The sequence below is a fragment of the Austrofundulus limnaeus genome, unplaced genomic scaffold (genome assembly GCF_001266775.1).
Source record: "Austrofundulus limnaeus strain Quisiro unplaced genomic scaffold, Austrofundulus_limnaeus-1.0 Scaffold132, whole genome shotgun sequence".
NCBI classification, from domain to species: Eukaryota; Metazoa; Chordata; class Actinopteri; order Cyprinodontiformes; family Rivulidae; genus Austrofundulus; species Austrofundulus limnaeus.
This window is the reverse complement of record NW_013952534.1, coordinates 434,395-453,276: the sequence shown is the minus strand read 5'-3', so window position 1 is coordinate 453,276 and position 18,882 is coordinate 434,395. Positions and strand designations below refer to the sequence as shown.

General features: G+C 37.4%; 1 protein-coding gene across 8 annotated transcripts in view; it reads left to right on the top strand.

Annotated features, from left to right (window-relative positions):
* The window catches only part of osbpl8 (oxysterol binding protein-like 8), a 110,743-nt gene that overhangs the window by 65,296 nt on the left and 26,565 nt on the right, over positions 1–18,882 (top strand). For 2 of the 8 annotated variants that reach the window (XM_014015613.1, XM_014015610.1), the window contains exon 1: positions 7,371–7,843. The exons of 4 other annotated variants lie outside the window; for them this stretch is intronic. In XM_014015613.1, coding sequence (XP_013871067.1) covers positions 7,693–7,843 — 151 coding nt within the window. In that variant the 5' untranslated portion in view covers positions 7,371–7,692. Of the gene's footprint in view, positions 1–3,264; positions 3,538–7,370; positions 7,844–18,882 lie in introns of those variants that run through there. 2 more of the 8 variants (XM_014015611.1, XM_014015614.1) reach the window with 2 other exon arrangements.

Sequence of the window (18,882 nt, the reverse complement as noted above, 5' to 3'; positions counted from 1 at the left end):
GATGGATGGATGGATGGACAGATGGATGGATGGATGGAGATGGATGGATGGACAGACGGATGGAGATGGATGGATGGATAGATGAATGGATGGATGGACGGACGGATGGATGGATGGACGGATGGATGAGATGGATGGATGGATGGACGGATGGATGGACGGACGGATGGATGGAGATGGACGGACAGATGGATGGATGGATGGATGGATGGAGATGGACAGACGGATGGATGGATGGATGGATGGACGGATGGATGGATGGACAAATGGATGGACGGACGGATGGATGGAGATGGACGGACAGATGGATGGATGGATGGATGGATGGATGGATGGATGGATGGAGATGGACGGACGGATGGATGGATGGATGGACGGATGGATGGATGGACGGACGGACGGATGGATGGATGGACGGATGGATGGACGGACGGACGGACGGATGGATGGACGGACGGATGGATGGACGGACGGATGGATGGATGGATGGATGGATGGACAGATGGATGGATGGATGGATGGATGGACAGATGGATGGAGATGAATGTTGGATGTGCTCTGGTTTCTCATCTGATTCATGTCAGTTAAGATGTACAAACCTTTAAASCCTTCTTCTTTAAAGGCTTGTGCTRTCTCACTAATTTACATTTTAAAACTTTCCATAGTCCTTATTATTCTATACCCAGAGAGAGATGCTGACGTTATTTAATCAGTTGTTCAGCACGATGTCCAGACAAACTAAATCACACTGGCGTAATAAAATAATAAAAGCCTTGTGTTCTTTGACTAATGGTTTCCTGAGTGAACCATAATCATGATACAGCAGCAGCAAGTCTGCCAGCTGAAACCACTCTGTTTATCCTCCCAAACTGCCGGTCCGTAAGATGGCATGAAGGCTTTGTCTAACCCTCCACTCCTYGCAGTCTAAATTGGGTAACCATGGCAACTGATTTCTACTCACAACAGAACCCATGCAGGACCAGCTGTAGCCATCGGTCTTGATCTGTCGGAGAAATTCAAAGGCTGCTCTGTCACTCAGAGTTGCAGTTTTTATGGCAGCTGGAGATTTTTTGTTTTTCCTCGACTTCCTGTATAAATATTTCATTCTTGCCTGATGTAGTTCAGCAGTGGAGCTACGCGTGTCATCACTGACGTAGGACTTCTGAAATCGAGAAGAGAGCTGTAGGAGTTGTGAGGAAAATTCACAGCTGAGGTGTGAAAACAGTCGGTTGTAGGTCAGCGATGTCAGACAGAGCTGCCGAATAAAAGGTTTCCAGAGGAAATGGCTCACAAGGCTTTTCAGAACATATTTGATTGCATCTTAGAAGTGACTGATACATTTCCATCCTTATTTCCAAAATAGTACTTCCATCCTTAGCCATCTCTTCCAAAGACATTCTTAAAAACTGTTTCCATGCATTTCGTCCTTATATCTTCTCGATACAAAAATCGTACAATATTGTCAGCCTTTTCTGTTTTGTTATTATATATTTGCACTCAAAAGCAACCATGCATCCTTATTACTATTCCTCYGCGATCCTCTCACAATGTCTGGTTTGCTACTGCTCCTGCAACTTTGGAAAAGCCCATAAAAAAGCTTATCAATAGATTTTCTGCACAGAAATTAATATAAAAAAAGAAAAAAATGGAAATTTGATAAAACAAGTGTCATCGATGTTGGAGAATCATTATAAGTTAGTTATCTGTCAAAAGTTGTATTTTACATGTTGACATTAGATTTTGTACAATAACTGTTAATGTTTTTTTGATTTTTGAAGATTTTACTGCGGAATGTTAAACTTAGTGTTTATTTGTTGATTTATTTATCAGTATTCCCATCAGTCTCCACTGCAACAGAGACTACACTTCCTGTGGTCCAAAAGACATAAAACACATTAAAACAAAATCAATTAATACAAACCCAAAGCACTTTAAAACAAAACAACACAAAAGTACAAAAAGGCTGCACTCAATTAAATATTTAATTTAAGACAACAGATTGTTTTTAGATCATTTTTTAATCTTAACATGACTATGGACACTTATTGTAGGAGGCAAAATATTTCAATATCTAATGGCTCTTTATATTACCAATGATGTCATACACGTAATGTTTTAGCTACCCAAACTTCTAAATTAAAAAAAAAATATTTTCCAAATAAACTATTTTTCACCCACAAACGCTACACATCGTATTCAGTTTGTACAAGGATAGGGATTTCTTTGGGTGGTAGTTGCATTTGTACCAATCTTTGTTTGGATTTTTTTTGTTACAAATGGTTACCACTTCCTAACAAAGGCCTCTTTATAAAGGAGAATAACTTGTTTATAACACTTTAGTCAATTCTTCATAAAGAAGCCCTTATTAGAAAGTAGTACCAAAAAAATYATCCAAGTCTTCATAAATTTTCAACGAAATGCAGTAAAATTCTAAAACACCTAACAATATATAGTGTGTTGCAATACTGTGACAGACACAGTACATATATGCAAGTTGCAACCAGATCAGGTGGTTAGTATGAATGGTAATTAAAGGAAATATTTTGTTTTACTGTTTATGCAGTTGACAGATACAGATGACTTACTGCAGTTATTTGTTTTAATATCTGAGCTAATGTGATTGATGAGGTGGGCATGTACACACTGGTAGAAAGTTTAGTGCATGCTGATTAGATTTTTTTATGCTTTTTAAGCTAAATGAGGGTTGTATTATACTAAATCATGTTATACATGAATAAATGCAATAATTGTTCCTTTAACCAATGATTCCTACTCTGTTATACATGCAGTGTGTTCAGTAACTGGCTTTAATCTGCAGCCTCAAAACCTTGCTGTCATGTTGTATTGGGTTTGTTTACTCCCTTGTTGCGTTAGCACTCATGTAAACAAACTGTGCTCCTCTGGTWGGCCTGCCAAGGCAGCTGTCTTTTCTTTATTACTCACCAAGAACAAAAAATAAACCCATGAAGCCATTTGGACCAGACTTCTTACTCAGCTTTGAAGCCTCTTTGCTTTTGCCACCTTAGGTTGGCATGTCCCCCTTTTGTGGCTGAGCTAAAGGTAGAGACAGTGTCTGTGTGATGGGAAAAAAGACAAGTGGTGATGAATTGAACAGTAGATAGAGATGAAAAGCAGCAAAACAGGTGGTGTCAGCATGGATTTAAGATCAGCCGCGGGGATTAGACGAGGCTAACTACATGTAAGGGGGCTGGTCTTATTGGCACTCTGTGTCCCATCTTCSTGCTACACTCATCCAATGAGCAAGCACCGGGAGGCCTGAGCACCAACAGGGACTGGGTYAGAAATGTGTACTGTAGGTAGTGAAAAGGCTGCTGCAGTACAGAAGGACACGAGGACATGATGGAGAAGATTTCTGCTTTGGTGTCTGAGCTCTGCTCAGACATGAGGACCTTCTGTGGATGGACATGATGTGTATGTGAGGCACGAGTGATACTAGCATGACTYGGGAGATTAATCTGTTGTCTGCTCTTGATCTTTGGACTTGTTCTTTGAAGCATTTGTCTACAGAAAAGCAAGGTATAGTATTAGCATAATTAAACTCCACAGATGTCTCGTTGCTGTCTTTATTGTGCTTCTTTGTGTTTGGTTTCTATGTGAGGTCATTCTCTTGAAGACAAAAGGACATGGCACCAAGATAAAAGAATAAATCTGGTCTTTTCATGATGGATGGATGAATGGATAGATGACTTTATTAAATCGTTGTATGAAATTACAATTTTTAATGGCGTATTGAGATTGTGCGGCGAGGAATACAGTAGAAGTTACCTACACGTCTGTGTTCAAAAAGCTTCTTTGCTCRTTGTCTAATCCCAGGCTTACATAGTTTACTCAGGCCCTTCCTGTAAAGCTGTGGATGTTTTGTGCATGTGACTTACAGTCTGATATTTAGGTGTAATGAACTGTGATGGATCATAGCTTGATGGTCACCATGTCAGGGTGGTACTGTTGTCTTATCAGAGACTCTGCTGTCAGACATTTGCAAGAGACACTTCAATTATTCCTATTTCAATGCTTGGTACTTTTAAAAACTTACTTGTATGGAAGACTGGGATCATGGTTCTGGTGTTTGGCGTTCACCCAATGAATGTTGGGAGGCTGTTCTAATTGAACAGAAAAATGACCCAGATGATGACTATATTTGGAAAATGTGCCTTTCAAATACCACTGGCACTGCTGCATTGGACATTTCCTTTCCAAGCAGGTTAATTAGCTCTGGGGTATGAATTATACATAACCAACATCCAATTACCTGCTTTAATTAAAGTACATATGAGTCAGAGAGCTAGAGCAAGCAGGTTTTATCAGTTGTGAAGGGATCGGGGTTCCTGAGGGACTGAAGTTTTAGAAGGGATTATGCTGTTTATACTTMTACAGTCTGTCTCAGATGAAGTGTCTCCACAGACATTTTGTGGAAAGACTTGATACAAAGTGCTCAAAGCTTTGGAAAAGGCTGACGTAAARCAATAAATAAATTAGATCAGCTGTTAGGACAGCAGCAGATAATGTACCTCACAGATTCAGTTTTAAAGATGAGATCCAAGGCTGAAAAGGCTCAAGTGTCCTTCATRTGCCGGTGACCCTTATCATCTTTGATGTCCTTCCACAAACTCGTATCAGGTTTTCAAGTTCTTACAAAAGAAAAGCTGTGCATCACTGGAGAACATGATATGTGTGAAAGAACTCAAAAGCATTAAAATATCCACATTTGTCAGCCTTTTGCCTGTTATGAGACAAATTAATCCTTTCAAATATACAACTAGGTTTCTACTATTGAGACATTTTCAGGAATTGGTGTTAGTGTATTACTGAGAACTCCTGTCTATTATTAGTCAGCTGGAAAAGTAGTTTGAGTCCATGGTACCTGATTGGTTACAGATTGAGCTTTTGAGTTTGCCTACTAGAACATTAGATGTTTTTCAAATGAGCTTTTATTTGACAGAATTTTAATCTTCAGTGAACTTTTAGAACCTATTTCAAAGTATGTCTAATTAAACCTGTATTTTACATGGTTTTTGTTACATTTCTTTCATATTTTTGGATGAAGTAGTTTGGAAACTGAAGTAAATCAAGTGTACAGCTGCAATTAAGGCAAGTTCACATAAGCGATRGAGTGGCAACAAACTTCCTTCTGTCTTCAACAGATCTTCTGTTTTGTGCTAGTGTTTTTATTGGGTGTGTGTGTGTTGGTGGGGGGGATTCTGTCTAGTGACTTGTGTTCTCTCTGACAATATCAACTAAAAAGATTTAAAATATACAAAGTTGGCATTAAGGGACATTTCACTGCTCTTTATGAGGATATTAGTGCCAGCTCTTATAAACCATTAGCTCCACATCTCTTCAGACCCATTCATTTTTCTAAGATTATGGGCTTTTAAAAGTCCCTATTGCTCCACTGGCCCAGTTAACCTCCTACTTTCAGTACGTACAGCAGAGGTTGACCTATTGAAGTATATCAGTGGCTGATGCTAGTGCCGATTTTTAGTATTCGAGGCATTTTATAAAGCAGAGTGTTTTGTTTTTGTCCGAAAAATATTATAATTTAACTAAAAAGTACATGATTTGGGGAGCTTTCATAATGCAGAGACTGTAGGTTTGTGCCCAGGGTATTTTTCAAAATGTTCATGCAACCTCTGCAGAAGGGAGCATCTGAAAGGAAAACGACACAAACACACAAAATAAAATAATTAATAACCAGCGCTGATTGCTGTGTGAGAGTAACTGTAGGAATAGTATAGGGCTAGGGCTACATGATATTAGGAAAACATACTATTGGTTCTGAATGATGACTGCTGAATTTCCAGTTCTTTTGAAATTACTTTATAATATTCTTTACTTACATTGTGCAGACCTTTATAAAAGTAAGATCCAATATATTATAAAAATATTATAGAAGGTTTTATTAAGAACAAACAATAGATCTGTCTTATTATTAGAAATGGACATTTTTAAACAAAAATACTTTTTGAAGCTGATAATTATTTGATTTTTGATTTTGCTTGCTGCAAATTCTGCTAACTGAGAATTTTTAGATATTTTTAATTTTCACTGAACAAAAGGATCGACATTGAAGGTGAAGGCACATATTCTGACAGCAAAGCTGAGCTCACCCATGATCATAGTTCCTTCTTTATAATCCTTTCAAAAATAAAATACAGTACGATGCTCTGAGAAGCTTTTTGTTTGTTTTTTTCTCAGGAAGGGTGCCTTACTTTGTTCAAACTTGCTCATTTGTACTACTAAACTTTGAATATTTGAAAATTCACTGCTCATCCTGACTTATTACACAGATGTGAGTTAACATAAAATTCTTGTCAGTGTCCTTCAGCATTTGCTAATTTTATGCTGAAAAAATGCCCCTCTCATAAATGGCACATATCTACAGATATAGTGTGAACTGTAACAACACTGTGCTCCTCAAAGATTTATTATTTAATTTATTATATTTATTGAATCGGTTTATAGCCAGGGTTATGAAATGCCCATCATTTAAAAACATATCAGATATCATCCTATTTAGTTAGCTGTATTTTATCGGGCATGATTTTACCATTTATTTTTTAGACATAAAAATGTAGCTAACATTAATGTCAAAAACTGCTAATAAGTCATAAATTAAACTGCAGCTTTTGATTCTTTTGCATCATTGTCATCGGCTGTTTTCACAACAGTTTACAAAGATAAGATAAGCTGTAAATGTCATGGTCATAAATCCATAACAACTGCCTCAACCCCATCTGTTGATGAAGAATGTTTTTTTAAGTCAAAAAAAATCAAGCCTTAGACTCATGCAAAAAAATATATTTATTGTAATGTTAAGTGTGTAAAAAAGTTTTTAGATGTTGCATTTTAACCTTTTCATTCAGATTTAATCAGCTGTTTTTAAAGTAATTTATCAGTCTTCAGTAAAAAGTAGTATTTTTATATTAACTGGAATTTGGTCAGAACCAGTGGAGAACTGGGCTGAATTAACTGGTGTCAGTGTCTCTTCAGTCTCATATGACTTAGTTAACATCATCTTATGATGAAGCAGGGATGCTGCAGCAGCCTTTTCCCCTGATCACATTGCAGCTTCCTAATGACGTCCATACAGGACCGAGTGGGAAACTAAATTATACTGTGGCAATATTAAAGAATATTAATCACCACTGTACGTGTTTTAGACGTACCACTTCTACCCAGAGTTCCATCTGAAAAGCAGTGCAGTGTCCCTTTGGATCTGAAGTAATGAATAAAGACTTTAATCAAATATTCAGCTGTATTGAAAAATGAGAGATAGAACATCGGGGCTTTTTGTCTTTCTTCAGCCCAGAATGCAGCTCCCCTCCCATCTGAAGGAGGGGGAGTAGGCAGGGCTCAGCTTATTCGTTATTAAGTACTTACAGGCTCTCACTCTCAGAGCAGAGAGCGAGTGTATGTAAGGCGGAGAGGGACAGTTGGCTAAAGCAGGCATAGAGGAAAACGGCACGCTGCACCGATTCAGTGCCTGCTACCTCAGCTTCTGTGTTTGTGTCTTGGCTGCTTTATTTATTCACTCACACGCCAGAGTGATTCGGATTTCCGGTCACCCCCTCGACCTTCCACCCGTTGAGTGTTCCTTGCCGGACCCCTCACCGCTCGCCCCTCCCTCCCTCTCCTCCCTCGTGCCCACCGGGAAGATCTCCGGCCGGCCCCATGATGAAGGAAGAGGGCCTGCTGAGCCGCCGTCGTTTCTCCACGTGTGGCGGGACGGCATCAATTCGACCTCCGCACCCGGACGGACGCAAGCTCATCCGCAATGCCTCGTTCGGGGGCTATAACGAGCTGTCTCCCATCTCAGTGCCAGGTGGGTGCGCAATAGTGCAGACACTTTTTTGTGACGTTGTAGACTCATTGGTAGTTTTACCTCGTGGTCTCTCAAGTGTTTGTTTTGATGGTGAATGGAACATGTTGTTGTTGACATGCTGAGAGGATATGTGATGTTGTAGTTGTCTAGAGTTGATTTGGATCTGCTTTGGGTGCTTKTTTCAGTCTTTTCACTTCAAAAAGGAAGTATTAAATTTATCTGTTGGTCGTGGGCTTGCTTGTTACATGCTCTGCACTTTCTTGAGCTATAAAGTTTGTTTTGGCCAGGAAATTTAATACTTCATAAGAAACCTAACTGCASAACTCCTGGGGAGTGTACTGCAGGACTGATTGCCCTTCGCCAGCATTGCCACTCATTTGTCACAACCAAGAAAAATGTTCTGCTCAGTTTATGTTGAAAACAAGCTGCAGGAACTTCCAAACCAGTGCTATGAGGAAGAAAATGTGATTTTTTTTTCTTGCATTCCTGGAAGGGAGAGCAAATGTCTCATTCCCTAAGTAGCAGCCTTAACTCATTTCTTGTTGCATTTTTGGGGAAAATACTGGCAAACTAAACTAAAGTGATCGCAACAAAGATCATGATAGGCTTAAGAACAGCGTTAACAGAAAACTCACTACTACTACTACTACTACTACTACTACTACTACTACTACTACTTCTACTACTACTACTCAGAGGTCGACAGATACAAGTTTTTTAAGGCCAATACTGATTATTTTGACATCAGTCTATCTGATCCCTGATATGCTACTGATTTTTTTTGTCCAATTCTTGAAGGGTGTGACTTCATAAAAACTGATATTAGTCAGATAAAAACAACACAATGATAACAAATGTGTCACAAGTCTCAATTTAAACAAAAAAGAAACATTTATTTACAAAACAAACAAAAACATGTTAACAGTGGATAGCAAATAATGTAGAATGTTTAAATTTTTAACAATAAAAACAATCTTAACATTGTTTTTATTGTGTCAGTGAACGCATACATGTATCGGCTGATTCCAATACAAGAAAAAAGCACAAATATTGGCCGGCCAATTTATCGGTCGACCTCTACTACTACTACTACTACTACTACTACTACTACTACTACTACTAGTACTACTAGTACTACTAGTACTACTAGTACTACTACTACTACTACTACTACTACTAACAGTGTTTACCCTACCATCGTTCAAGGAGGGCGGCCCGCCCCCCTAAAATAACCAACCGCCCCACCTAAACTTGAGGAGTCATAATAATTACAGAAATAGATTTTGACTGTTTTTTTTCCTAATATACATCCACAGTAAGTTTCAACATTWTTTTGTATATAACTGAAATATTGTTTTACAGCCGTGGGAATAAATCCTCATGATTTCTCCCTTCCTCCCGCTTGTCGCACATAGYGAAGCATATAACAACAACCGTAGTTGTATTTTTCACACCCGAGTTGGAAGGGGAAACCCCTTTTTTTTCCTTGTTAAGTGGGATGAAAAGAAGATGTTAATCTTTGCTTGCTCTTTATTCTGTGCTCTGGAAACGCAGCAGATCGTTTTCAGCAGCATGCAGAAGCTCGCATGTATGGCAGGCAGTTTAAACATAAACTTAGACCGTGGTTGGAAAAAAATTGTATTATGTGCAAGTAATTGTCAGAAAAACTGTCAATAATTAATATTTGTCACTTCGCAGTTACTGCAGTTAATTCCACCTGATGACGTATTTTTGTGTGCAACACACTCTTACTATCAAGCATGTATGTGAGCTTGTGGCATTTTGATCTGCTACTACTCCACATTGTGGAAAAGGTGTTTCCAATCATAGCTCACTATTTTCACCAGCTGACATGAAGAATTTAGTTTGACTGATGATTTGTAAGTATAATTTTACAACACAGGGTAAATGGTTAAAAAAAAAGAAGTGCAACTGTCATCTATTAAACATAATGGTAATCGTTATTGGCTAAATGCCACAATTAATTGGGATGAATTTTTTCCCCAATATTGCCAAACCTTAAATCAGACATATTAGTATATTATAGATACATTATTGAGTTATCTTTTGTTAAATTTTGACTAGGCAAAATATTTGTTTGAGAAATCTAATTCTGACTAGTATGTCAGATTTACCATTAAGTTGTATAGAGGCTCCAATTCAAGATATCTTAAAATTATTAGATTAGAGAGTCGACTTAATTAAATTTAAATTGCATTATACAATTTTATAAAAAATATTTWAAAAAAAGCTGCRCTGTTTTAATAAATACTAGTCATGTTTCTCATATTCATCATCTACTACTGTTTGTACTTTATTTTTCTATTCAAGACAACTGTTTCTGTTTACAACAAGCAGCAGGACTTGTCTGGTTTCTCTGGTTTCTTACTCACTGAAGGTACAACGATAATCCTCATTTTCAAAAGTGCGCTTCATCCTTCAAAAAACGAAGGATTAAATCAGTCTCATGTTCATTTTCAAAATGGCTGTCCGGGTGATCTTTGTTCATCCTGCTGAAAAGGACACCACAAACCTGGAGGCAAACAGCTGGCAAACGCTTGAGCTGTGAGACGATGTCCCCTGTTCCACCTTTGCAGACGACTATTTTTAACTTTTCTAAACCCAAGAAAGGCTGAGTGCACAAACCTTGTTTTGTGTTTTCACTTCCATGCAGTATTTATGACCTGGTACAACCTCTGTCCTCTGCAGTGTGTCAGTCTGCAGCTCGCGGTGCTTGAGGCCATCTGAACAGCAGCTGTTCGGTGTGGAAAGTGTTTTCCATCATCTTTGTCTTCTTAGGCCTTATTTATTTTTTTGTCTTCAGATTTACTCTGATGACCTTTTTGGCCAAAAGTCCACTTCTTTCCCCTTTTAAAGTACCCCCTCAAGCTTTCTACATATGAGTCACTGGCCTCGGCTCCATTCATCTTAATGTCTGACATTCAACTGACCGATGTTAACATCCACTGCAGAAGACATCTGGTGCAGGCAGGTTGGATTCATTCATTTTTGCTTATGTCCTCCTATTTCTGTCTTTTTTTTACTCCGCATTTACGGCCATGTTTGTGTCCATGTTTGATAAAAAAAAAATAACTTAGGAAAGGTTTATGTGTTGTAATTGTAATTTTCTGTACAACCCCAATTCCAATGGAGTTGAGACATACAAAATATACCAATAAAAACAAAATGCGATGATTTGCAAATCCTTTATTAGCCTATATTCCATAGAAAACACAACAAAGACAATGTTCAAATGAATAAACTTCATCATTGCAAATATTCACTCATTTTGAATTTGTTGCCTGCAATATGTTCTAAAGCAGCTGGGACAGGGGCAACTGAAGACTGAGCTCAAACAGAGTTCAGAGTAAATAAACATGGCAGATGAAGAAGAACAACAAATCAAAATGTGGGAATTCACAGAAAACCTTTTCTTAGTGTAACATTTAGTCACAAAATTAAATGGTAAATTTTCCAGTTGCCATAGTAYATTTACCTTTTCTATTAAGGATTATTACATTAGCACAGTTTTAATTATTTTTTAAATGACATAAGACTTGCAAAAAGTGAGAAACAAAAGCTAAACAACAGCCCACTACTTGTCAGTTCATGTGAAATGAGCCCCACCGAATTATAAAAAGCTCACTCATCTAAAACTGCTGCCATGGTAATACAAACATATTAAAGCCGCTTATCTCATTAAGACACACATTGTCTGAAATATCTCTTCATTCAAAAAGATAATGTGTTCTTGGCTTATTAAGGTAAACAGAACAACCTCCTCTCTGTTTTTAATATGTTTGTTTATGCAGTACACTGAAGAGCTAAATAAAAGRTTTAGAGGCCAAACAAAACTCAACATCTTATGGTTCTAAAAGTTTTAAATCATGACCAAAAGGCTGTTGAAATCCTTRTTTCAATAAAATGTATTGCATTTATTTATCCTCCAAGTTGGATATTAATTTGGCAGATATAAGTAAAAAACAATTTTAAATTGTAATTAAAAAATTGTTTGGTGTCTTCACTGACCCACATTCCGATAGTTCAAATCTAGTTGCATACAAATAAATAAAAAGTCTTTACTGTACATAAGTCAGGCAGTTTTACAGTTGCTGAGCTAGAATTTGTTGTGGTAGCAGCTGAGCATCATCAACAATGCATACGTCAAACACCACCCATTTTGAAAATGTTTTTTACTTAAAACTTTAATAGTTATTGGTGTCAAGACTCTTCATTTGTAAGCAAAATATATTATGAACCACTTCACTTCTTGATTCAACTTGACTCCAGAAGACCACATTAGGCTAGTCAAAATTAGCCTTAGTTTCACAGATATTGGGATAAAAGTTTATGTGTTTCAGTTGAGAGACATTTAAAACACATGCTAGAAGTGCTACATACTACACAACATGTTTGCTGAAAACTTTGTTGTAAATCGTCAATACTGTAAAGAAAACGAAATAATGAACAAAGTGAGCATTAGGATTCGGCGGTATGGTATTTTGGTGTACTAGGTATTAGATTGTAATGACGGTATTTCAAAATTATGATGGTATGAGTCTCGTGAGGTGAAGGGCCAAATTTCCACAKGGCTGCTATGAAAACTGAGACAAACATTCAAGGCTCGTTCAGAAGACACCCACTAACATTACTAATGCTTGTTGTGACCACCTCAGCTCATTCAGAAGACATTTGTAGAATGTCAAGCAATATTCATGTAAATCCCATTTCTCCATAAATTATTAATCACTCACACTCACACATCCCCCCCTAATATAAACATACAGTATATAATTTTTTGTACCTCTGTAACCCTGAACGTACCTAAACAGAAATCCAAATTGAGACTGACAGTGGAGATTTCGTCAAACTAATACAAAAGTGGAAAACAAATATAACCTTATCATTATGAGATGAGCTCTCTGTGATCAACATGACTTGATACACAGTTTGTTGTTACAAATGATGAAATTAACTGTAAGAACAAGGAATACTTTTATTTATTTACTGAACTTACAACTTAGGAAAAAAATAGTCAAACATTTGTTAGTTAAGAATTAATGGGATGTTTATTTTTTCTGTTGATGTCATTTTGTGTTTTTTCTTCTCTGGATTGGTTTCGTTATACTGGGAAGATTCTAAATGTGGAAAGTAATCAAGCAAAATACGGCTTCTCCTGTCTCTGCATTATTATTTACTGATGCTTCTTTTCCCTTTTCTGGGTTATTGAATACAATGGTGGGGGCGGGTGTTGAAGGATTAGGATGTTTTGTCAATCTGCAGTGAGGTGAGTCACCTAGAACTGAAGCTGTAGACATGGGTTTCTATGTAGGATTAAAATACTGAATCTATAGTGTCCATATGAGGCAGTGTAGCTACATGTTTTATTTATTGAATTAAAACTATGCATAAAGYAGACTTTTAGTATAGGTAGCCTTATTGTAGAGTATCTCACTCCAACTCTTGAGTTCCACACCAGAGAAACCATCAATTAAAATGAGCAACCACTGCTAGGAGGGACAGCTACATGCTAACAGGTTAGATATTGATTCTGAGGTTGCCCATATTAAAAGCGCTATGTTAGAGGGTACATTCAGTATTTAAGAGATGGAATCTTTAAAGATAAAACACATTAAGCATCGATTTCAGGATATTGATTAGTAAATGAGGTGGTCTGTCTTTCATATAGAGAATAATGGGGTTCCAATAATACGACAAATACAACAAAATAACTGGTATGTAAATGTTTTAATAGTAGGAGCAGGAAATGTTAATGCCAAAGCATGAACAGTGTTAAAATAATAGTTCTAGACCCATACAGAAAGGAAACCTTTTGTTTTAAATGTCAAATCCTTGTAATCCACAAATATAAAATGTTATTCTGCAAACAGTCATAACATGATGAAAATGGCATCTAAATTTATTTTTGTTTTCTTGAGAAGGAATAATAGTCAAATTATTCTTTAGCACTTTGAGTAAGCCTCTATTAACACAGAATACAGAAAGGTAATGTATCGGTTAAAGACCTTTGTGTTGCTCCCTTTACTGCTATTTAAACTTGCTAACCACTTATCATAGTTCCACATTTCAGGTATTGTTCAAGGTCAAGGTTGCACCCCTTTATGTTAAATGATGACATAAAACATTTGCGAGAACTAGGGATGCAAGTTATCGATTAAGTTGATTGATCTTATCGATCGACTAACGATTAATTGATAAGCGTCAATTTTCCTAAAAACCTGACGTTTCTCTTGAATCAAGAGTCTTTCTATAACATGAAGAGCTAATTTTTTTTACACACTAAAAAAAGTACAGTATTTTAACAATTCATTGTGCCAAGTGTGTGAGTAAACACTGACTGAAAGAACAGAAAAATGTGGATTTCTCTCACATTATTAAACTTGGACAAATTTATAAAATATAACAAAACAGGAATCTGTTAAGTTGCTAGTTGAAAAAAAAAAACAAGTAAAACACTTAATCCATCYTGAAGATGAAAAACTTATTTAAACAAGGGGTAATATTTAATCATTAACTCAAAAACAAACTAAGAACATAATAAAAGACGTGAGATACAAATGAGCACTGGCAATAGTTTGTTTGTTTACACTTAGTCTGCTTCTATTTTAGCTGGGCTGCTGGACATGTCATGATCTGACATCAGTTACTGTTTATTAGATTGGTTCACCGGCCATGTTACTGTATGTCACACAGATTAGAATAACTTCATATTTTTAGCGAATGTAACTTTTTTTTTTGTTTTTGTTCTTTCACACGGAGTTAAACTCTACGAGAGGAAGCTAATGTTAGCCACAGTTAGCTTACCGTTCTCTGTCGTCCTTCTCTCTTGTTTTAAGCATCATACTGCTGGATAGTCCGGTACAGCCTTCGGTACTTTTCCTTTGCGTTTGGTATAGTCCATTATTATTGTTGTCGCAAATAAAACTAAATAAGACTCACGCGTTTGTGGTACCACYCWCAGACGGCTTTCTGCTGCTCAGTTCAACTGRGCCGGGGTAGAGCAGCAGCACGCTTTGCTGGATGAAGTCAAAACTACACCGAAATAAGGTTTAAATGGACGTTTTCAATTAATCGAATGAAAGAAACTTTAATCTAATAAACCTTTAATCGACAATTAATCGTAAATCGATTAATTGTTTGCATCCATAGTTAGAACACAGATATTCTTTCCAGTGTGTTGGCGAGGTCAGAATGGGTGTATTAATAATGCAGTGAGTTCCTCATTGTTCATGATAGATAGTTTTAAGCCCACAGTATACTGAGCAAAACCTCCCTAAAAAGGTTGTGGTAGTATAATCGTGGTGCAGCCACACCACGCAGTGGATCCATGATATTTCTATTTGCAAAATTCCTACATAATGAAAGGGAGATTATTATTTGTAGATTTGTATTAATAATTTCTTTAAAGTCATAATTTTCATGCAATTACTCAGTATTTGGTTGCATTGCCTTTAAACTGTATAACTTAGGTCAAACATTTAGGATTTCTTTCCAAAAGCTTCTTGCAAGAGTTTGCTGGAATTTTGTCCCATTCGTCCTGACTGAACTGGTGTAAACTGAGTCAGGTTTATAGGCCACCTGCCTTTTAACTTCTGCTCACAAATTTCCTATTTGTATTCAGAGCAGAACTTTCTCATAGACACTGTAAAACATTGACTTTGTTGTCCTTAAAGGGTTCCCTGATTAGTTGTAACATTAGACTTTATTTGATAAACATATATTTTAACTGTAAAATAAAGACTAAAAATACTGTAGSCTGTTTTGTTTTGTACATTTTTAAAAATATATTTTAACACGGATGGAGGCATTTTATTTACATGAAAAGCATTCTGGGTAAATGATGACATGGGTAGGTCCTTGGTGCGAGGCTGCTAGCGAGCTATATCCACACTGAAGGTTAATCTTAGACAATATCTGATGATTGCCTCTGTTAAATGAAACCAGAGAGCGTTGACAGAGAGGAGAAGGTAGAAATGACTCAGCCTGTAACTGAAAATATGGATGGAGGACAACAGAGCTGCTTCATGGAGGAAGAACCTCAGCTTAGCCTGTTAGCCTTTGTGCTAGCACTGACACTACAGTATATTGCCTTATATGTATTAGCTTGGTGCAAGTGTGACAAACAAGCTAAACTGAGGTCCTCCATCCATATTTTCAGTTACAGACAGTCATTTCTACCTTCTCTCTGTCAACGCTCTCTGGTTTAATTTAAAAGAGCCAACTGTCAGATATCGTCCAAGATTAACCTTCAGGGTGGCTATAGCTCGCTAGCAGCCTCGCACCGATGACCTAGTTGACATCATCATTTACCCAGAATGCTTTGCATGTAAATAAAATGGCCCCGTCTGTGTAATATATTTTTAACTAAAAGTTTAAAAATTAGAAAAACTAAACATCCTACAGTATTTTTACAGTCTTTATTTTACAGTTAAAACATATGTTTATTAAATAAAGTCTAATGTTACAACTAATCGGGGATCCCTTTAAAGAGTAACTTACCCCAAAATTAACTTTTTTAGCTGATAAACTGCCTAGAATGTGTCTAAAATGTTATATAGTACTGTTTCTGTGCTAATTTTGATGTTTTTGTGCGTATTTGTTCAAATCTGTAATAATTGGTCTAAAAACGTTTTTTTGCTGCTCATATGGGTAGAGCAGTGGTACTGCAGGCTAATTTACATATTGGTTAACGGCTCTCCACGGTGACGTGTCTTCTCCACGGTTTCGTCACAGCGGCTGTGTTCTGGTATAAAAGCCTCTCTCTAAGACACGCCCCTGTAACAGTCAGAGGGTGGAACAGTTAGCAAGCTTTGCGTGATCGTCTGTTGACCTTCAGCCTCGGGTGGGGAGGGCTGACTGCTCCCCCCCCCACACACACACACCAGCCCGCTGTACGTCCTGTACAGCGGGAGGGGAGGATGGAAAAAAAGGCAGAAAGAGCGCGGCGTAGCCGGGCAGCTGCATGTCCGCGATCATCTCATCATTGTGAAATGAAGAAACAGCCCAAACTGGACCGAACTTCAGTGAAACAAGACCAAACACTTTTATTCATTATTTAAACTAGTGATCTTGTGAGCAGCTGCAGCTGTMTGCTTTTATTTTTTTCTGTCAGGCTGTYGGAGCACTCCACCTCCTCTGTCCGAGGCTGGTGTAGTGTGATGCGGACAGAGCTCAGCCGAGGCTGCGGTAATGCGCGCCGTGTCCTGATTCAGGGAGACAACACGAGTCAGTCCCAGACTGAGCTGACTTGATCAAGTCTCTCTCTGCCTCTGGTGAGGAGGGGGGTGAAAAATCCTCCACCTCAGACCGTTCAGAGATGTAACTATCTGCAACACTCTCCATGTTGCATCAGTTATGCTAATGCTAGCTGTGACGTTCTCTCGTCCTGGCCACACATCCACTCTCTAACCCTCCTTCCCCACCCACCCACACCCCCTCCCCTACTCACTTTGCATTTTTCAAATTTTGCCTTGGGGCGGAGTTATCTTTTCACAGTGGGAGGGGGGGTAAGATACACTTTAAAATACTTAGCAACTAATTTGTCATTTTGCTTTGTCTGTTTGGAAAACCTATTTTTAACGTACTTGTTGATGTCTTGAGATGTTGCTTCAGTATTTCCACATAATGTTCTTTTCTCAAGATGCCATCCATTATGTGAAGTGCACCAGTCCCTCCTGCAGCAAAATACCCCCAACATGATAGATAGCTTTTGGATCAATGGCTTCTTCCTTGCTGAGTGGCCTTACAGCCTATGTTGCTACATGACTCATCACTTTGAGTAATGACGCTGCCTTCCAGCTTCAGCCAGAATTATCGCCACTGTCTTTTAAAAAGGCATCTCCTTCATCTCCTTCCCATGGTGTTTATAATTGTGTATAATTGTTTGAACAGATGAACGTGGCACCTTCAGACATCTGAAAATTTATACCAACGGATGAACCAGAGCTGTGGAGGTCAATAATTCTCTTCCTGATATCCTGACTTAATTATTTTTTTAATTTGACAAGTTAGATTATGATTGCCTTAACACTGATAGAGTTCTTTTTTTCTAATTTGCTCCAGCCATATTCTGATAGGTCATTTACATCATGGAGAATATAGGGGTTTTACTCTTGTGTGAAGAAGTGGAATAGCAATAATCACTAATCTAAAATTAAGGCATCAAGACATCATCAATCAATCAATCAAATCAATCAATCAATCAATCAATCAATCAGTCAGTCAGTCAGTCAGTCAATCAATCAGTCAATCAGTCAGTCAATCAATCAATCAGTCAGTCAGTCAGTCAGTCAGTCAGTCAGTCAATCAAAATGGTCTTTCCAACATTTTTTGGCCATTTGGTTGATATTTGTGTCTGCACAGTACTGCTAACAGTTGAAGAAAGGGTTTAAATCTAGTTTATTATTATTTAAAGACCATCATTCTATCATTCTTCAGTTTCTTGAATACTTATGGGTTTTCAGTGAAGGAGGCTTTTTCTGGGAAAAATGGAAATGCATCATTAGACATTAGCCACTGGATGAAACAGAACTTGAGTAGGTTTAATGGATATGATGAACTGTATGTATAAAATTAGCTCAAGATGGCTGATTCTAATGTGTTGACTTCTGTTAATTAAGCTGTTGCGTAAAAGCAGATTCACATTCGCATTTTTGTTATTTCATAAGCTCAATTACCTAGTTCTGGTCAAACCAAAGATGGAAGATTTAAATCCAATTAAAAGCACAAGTTGAGTCAGGTCCACAGTCGACAGTTCCAGAGGGCCAGCTCATTTTTTTAGATGCCATGTTCTTTAATTTTGCTATTTTATTATTAGTTATATTGTTTAACAATAGGGCTTTTTCAGACAATACTTCCAAACAAGCTGTACTGGTTCTTTTTTTTTAATGTTTTTCTGTATTGTCATGAATTTCAACATTTACTAAACTAACTCAGATAAAGCTGTTGATTTTATTTATTTATTTATTTATTTATTTATTTATTTATTTATTTATTATATTGTTTAACAATAGGGCTTT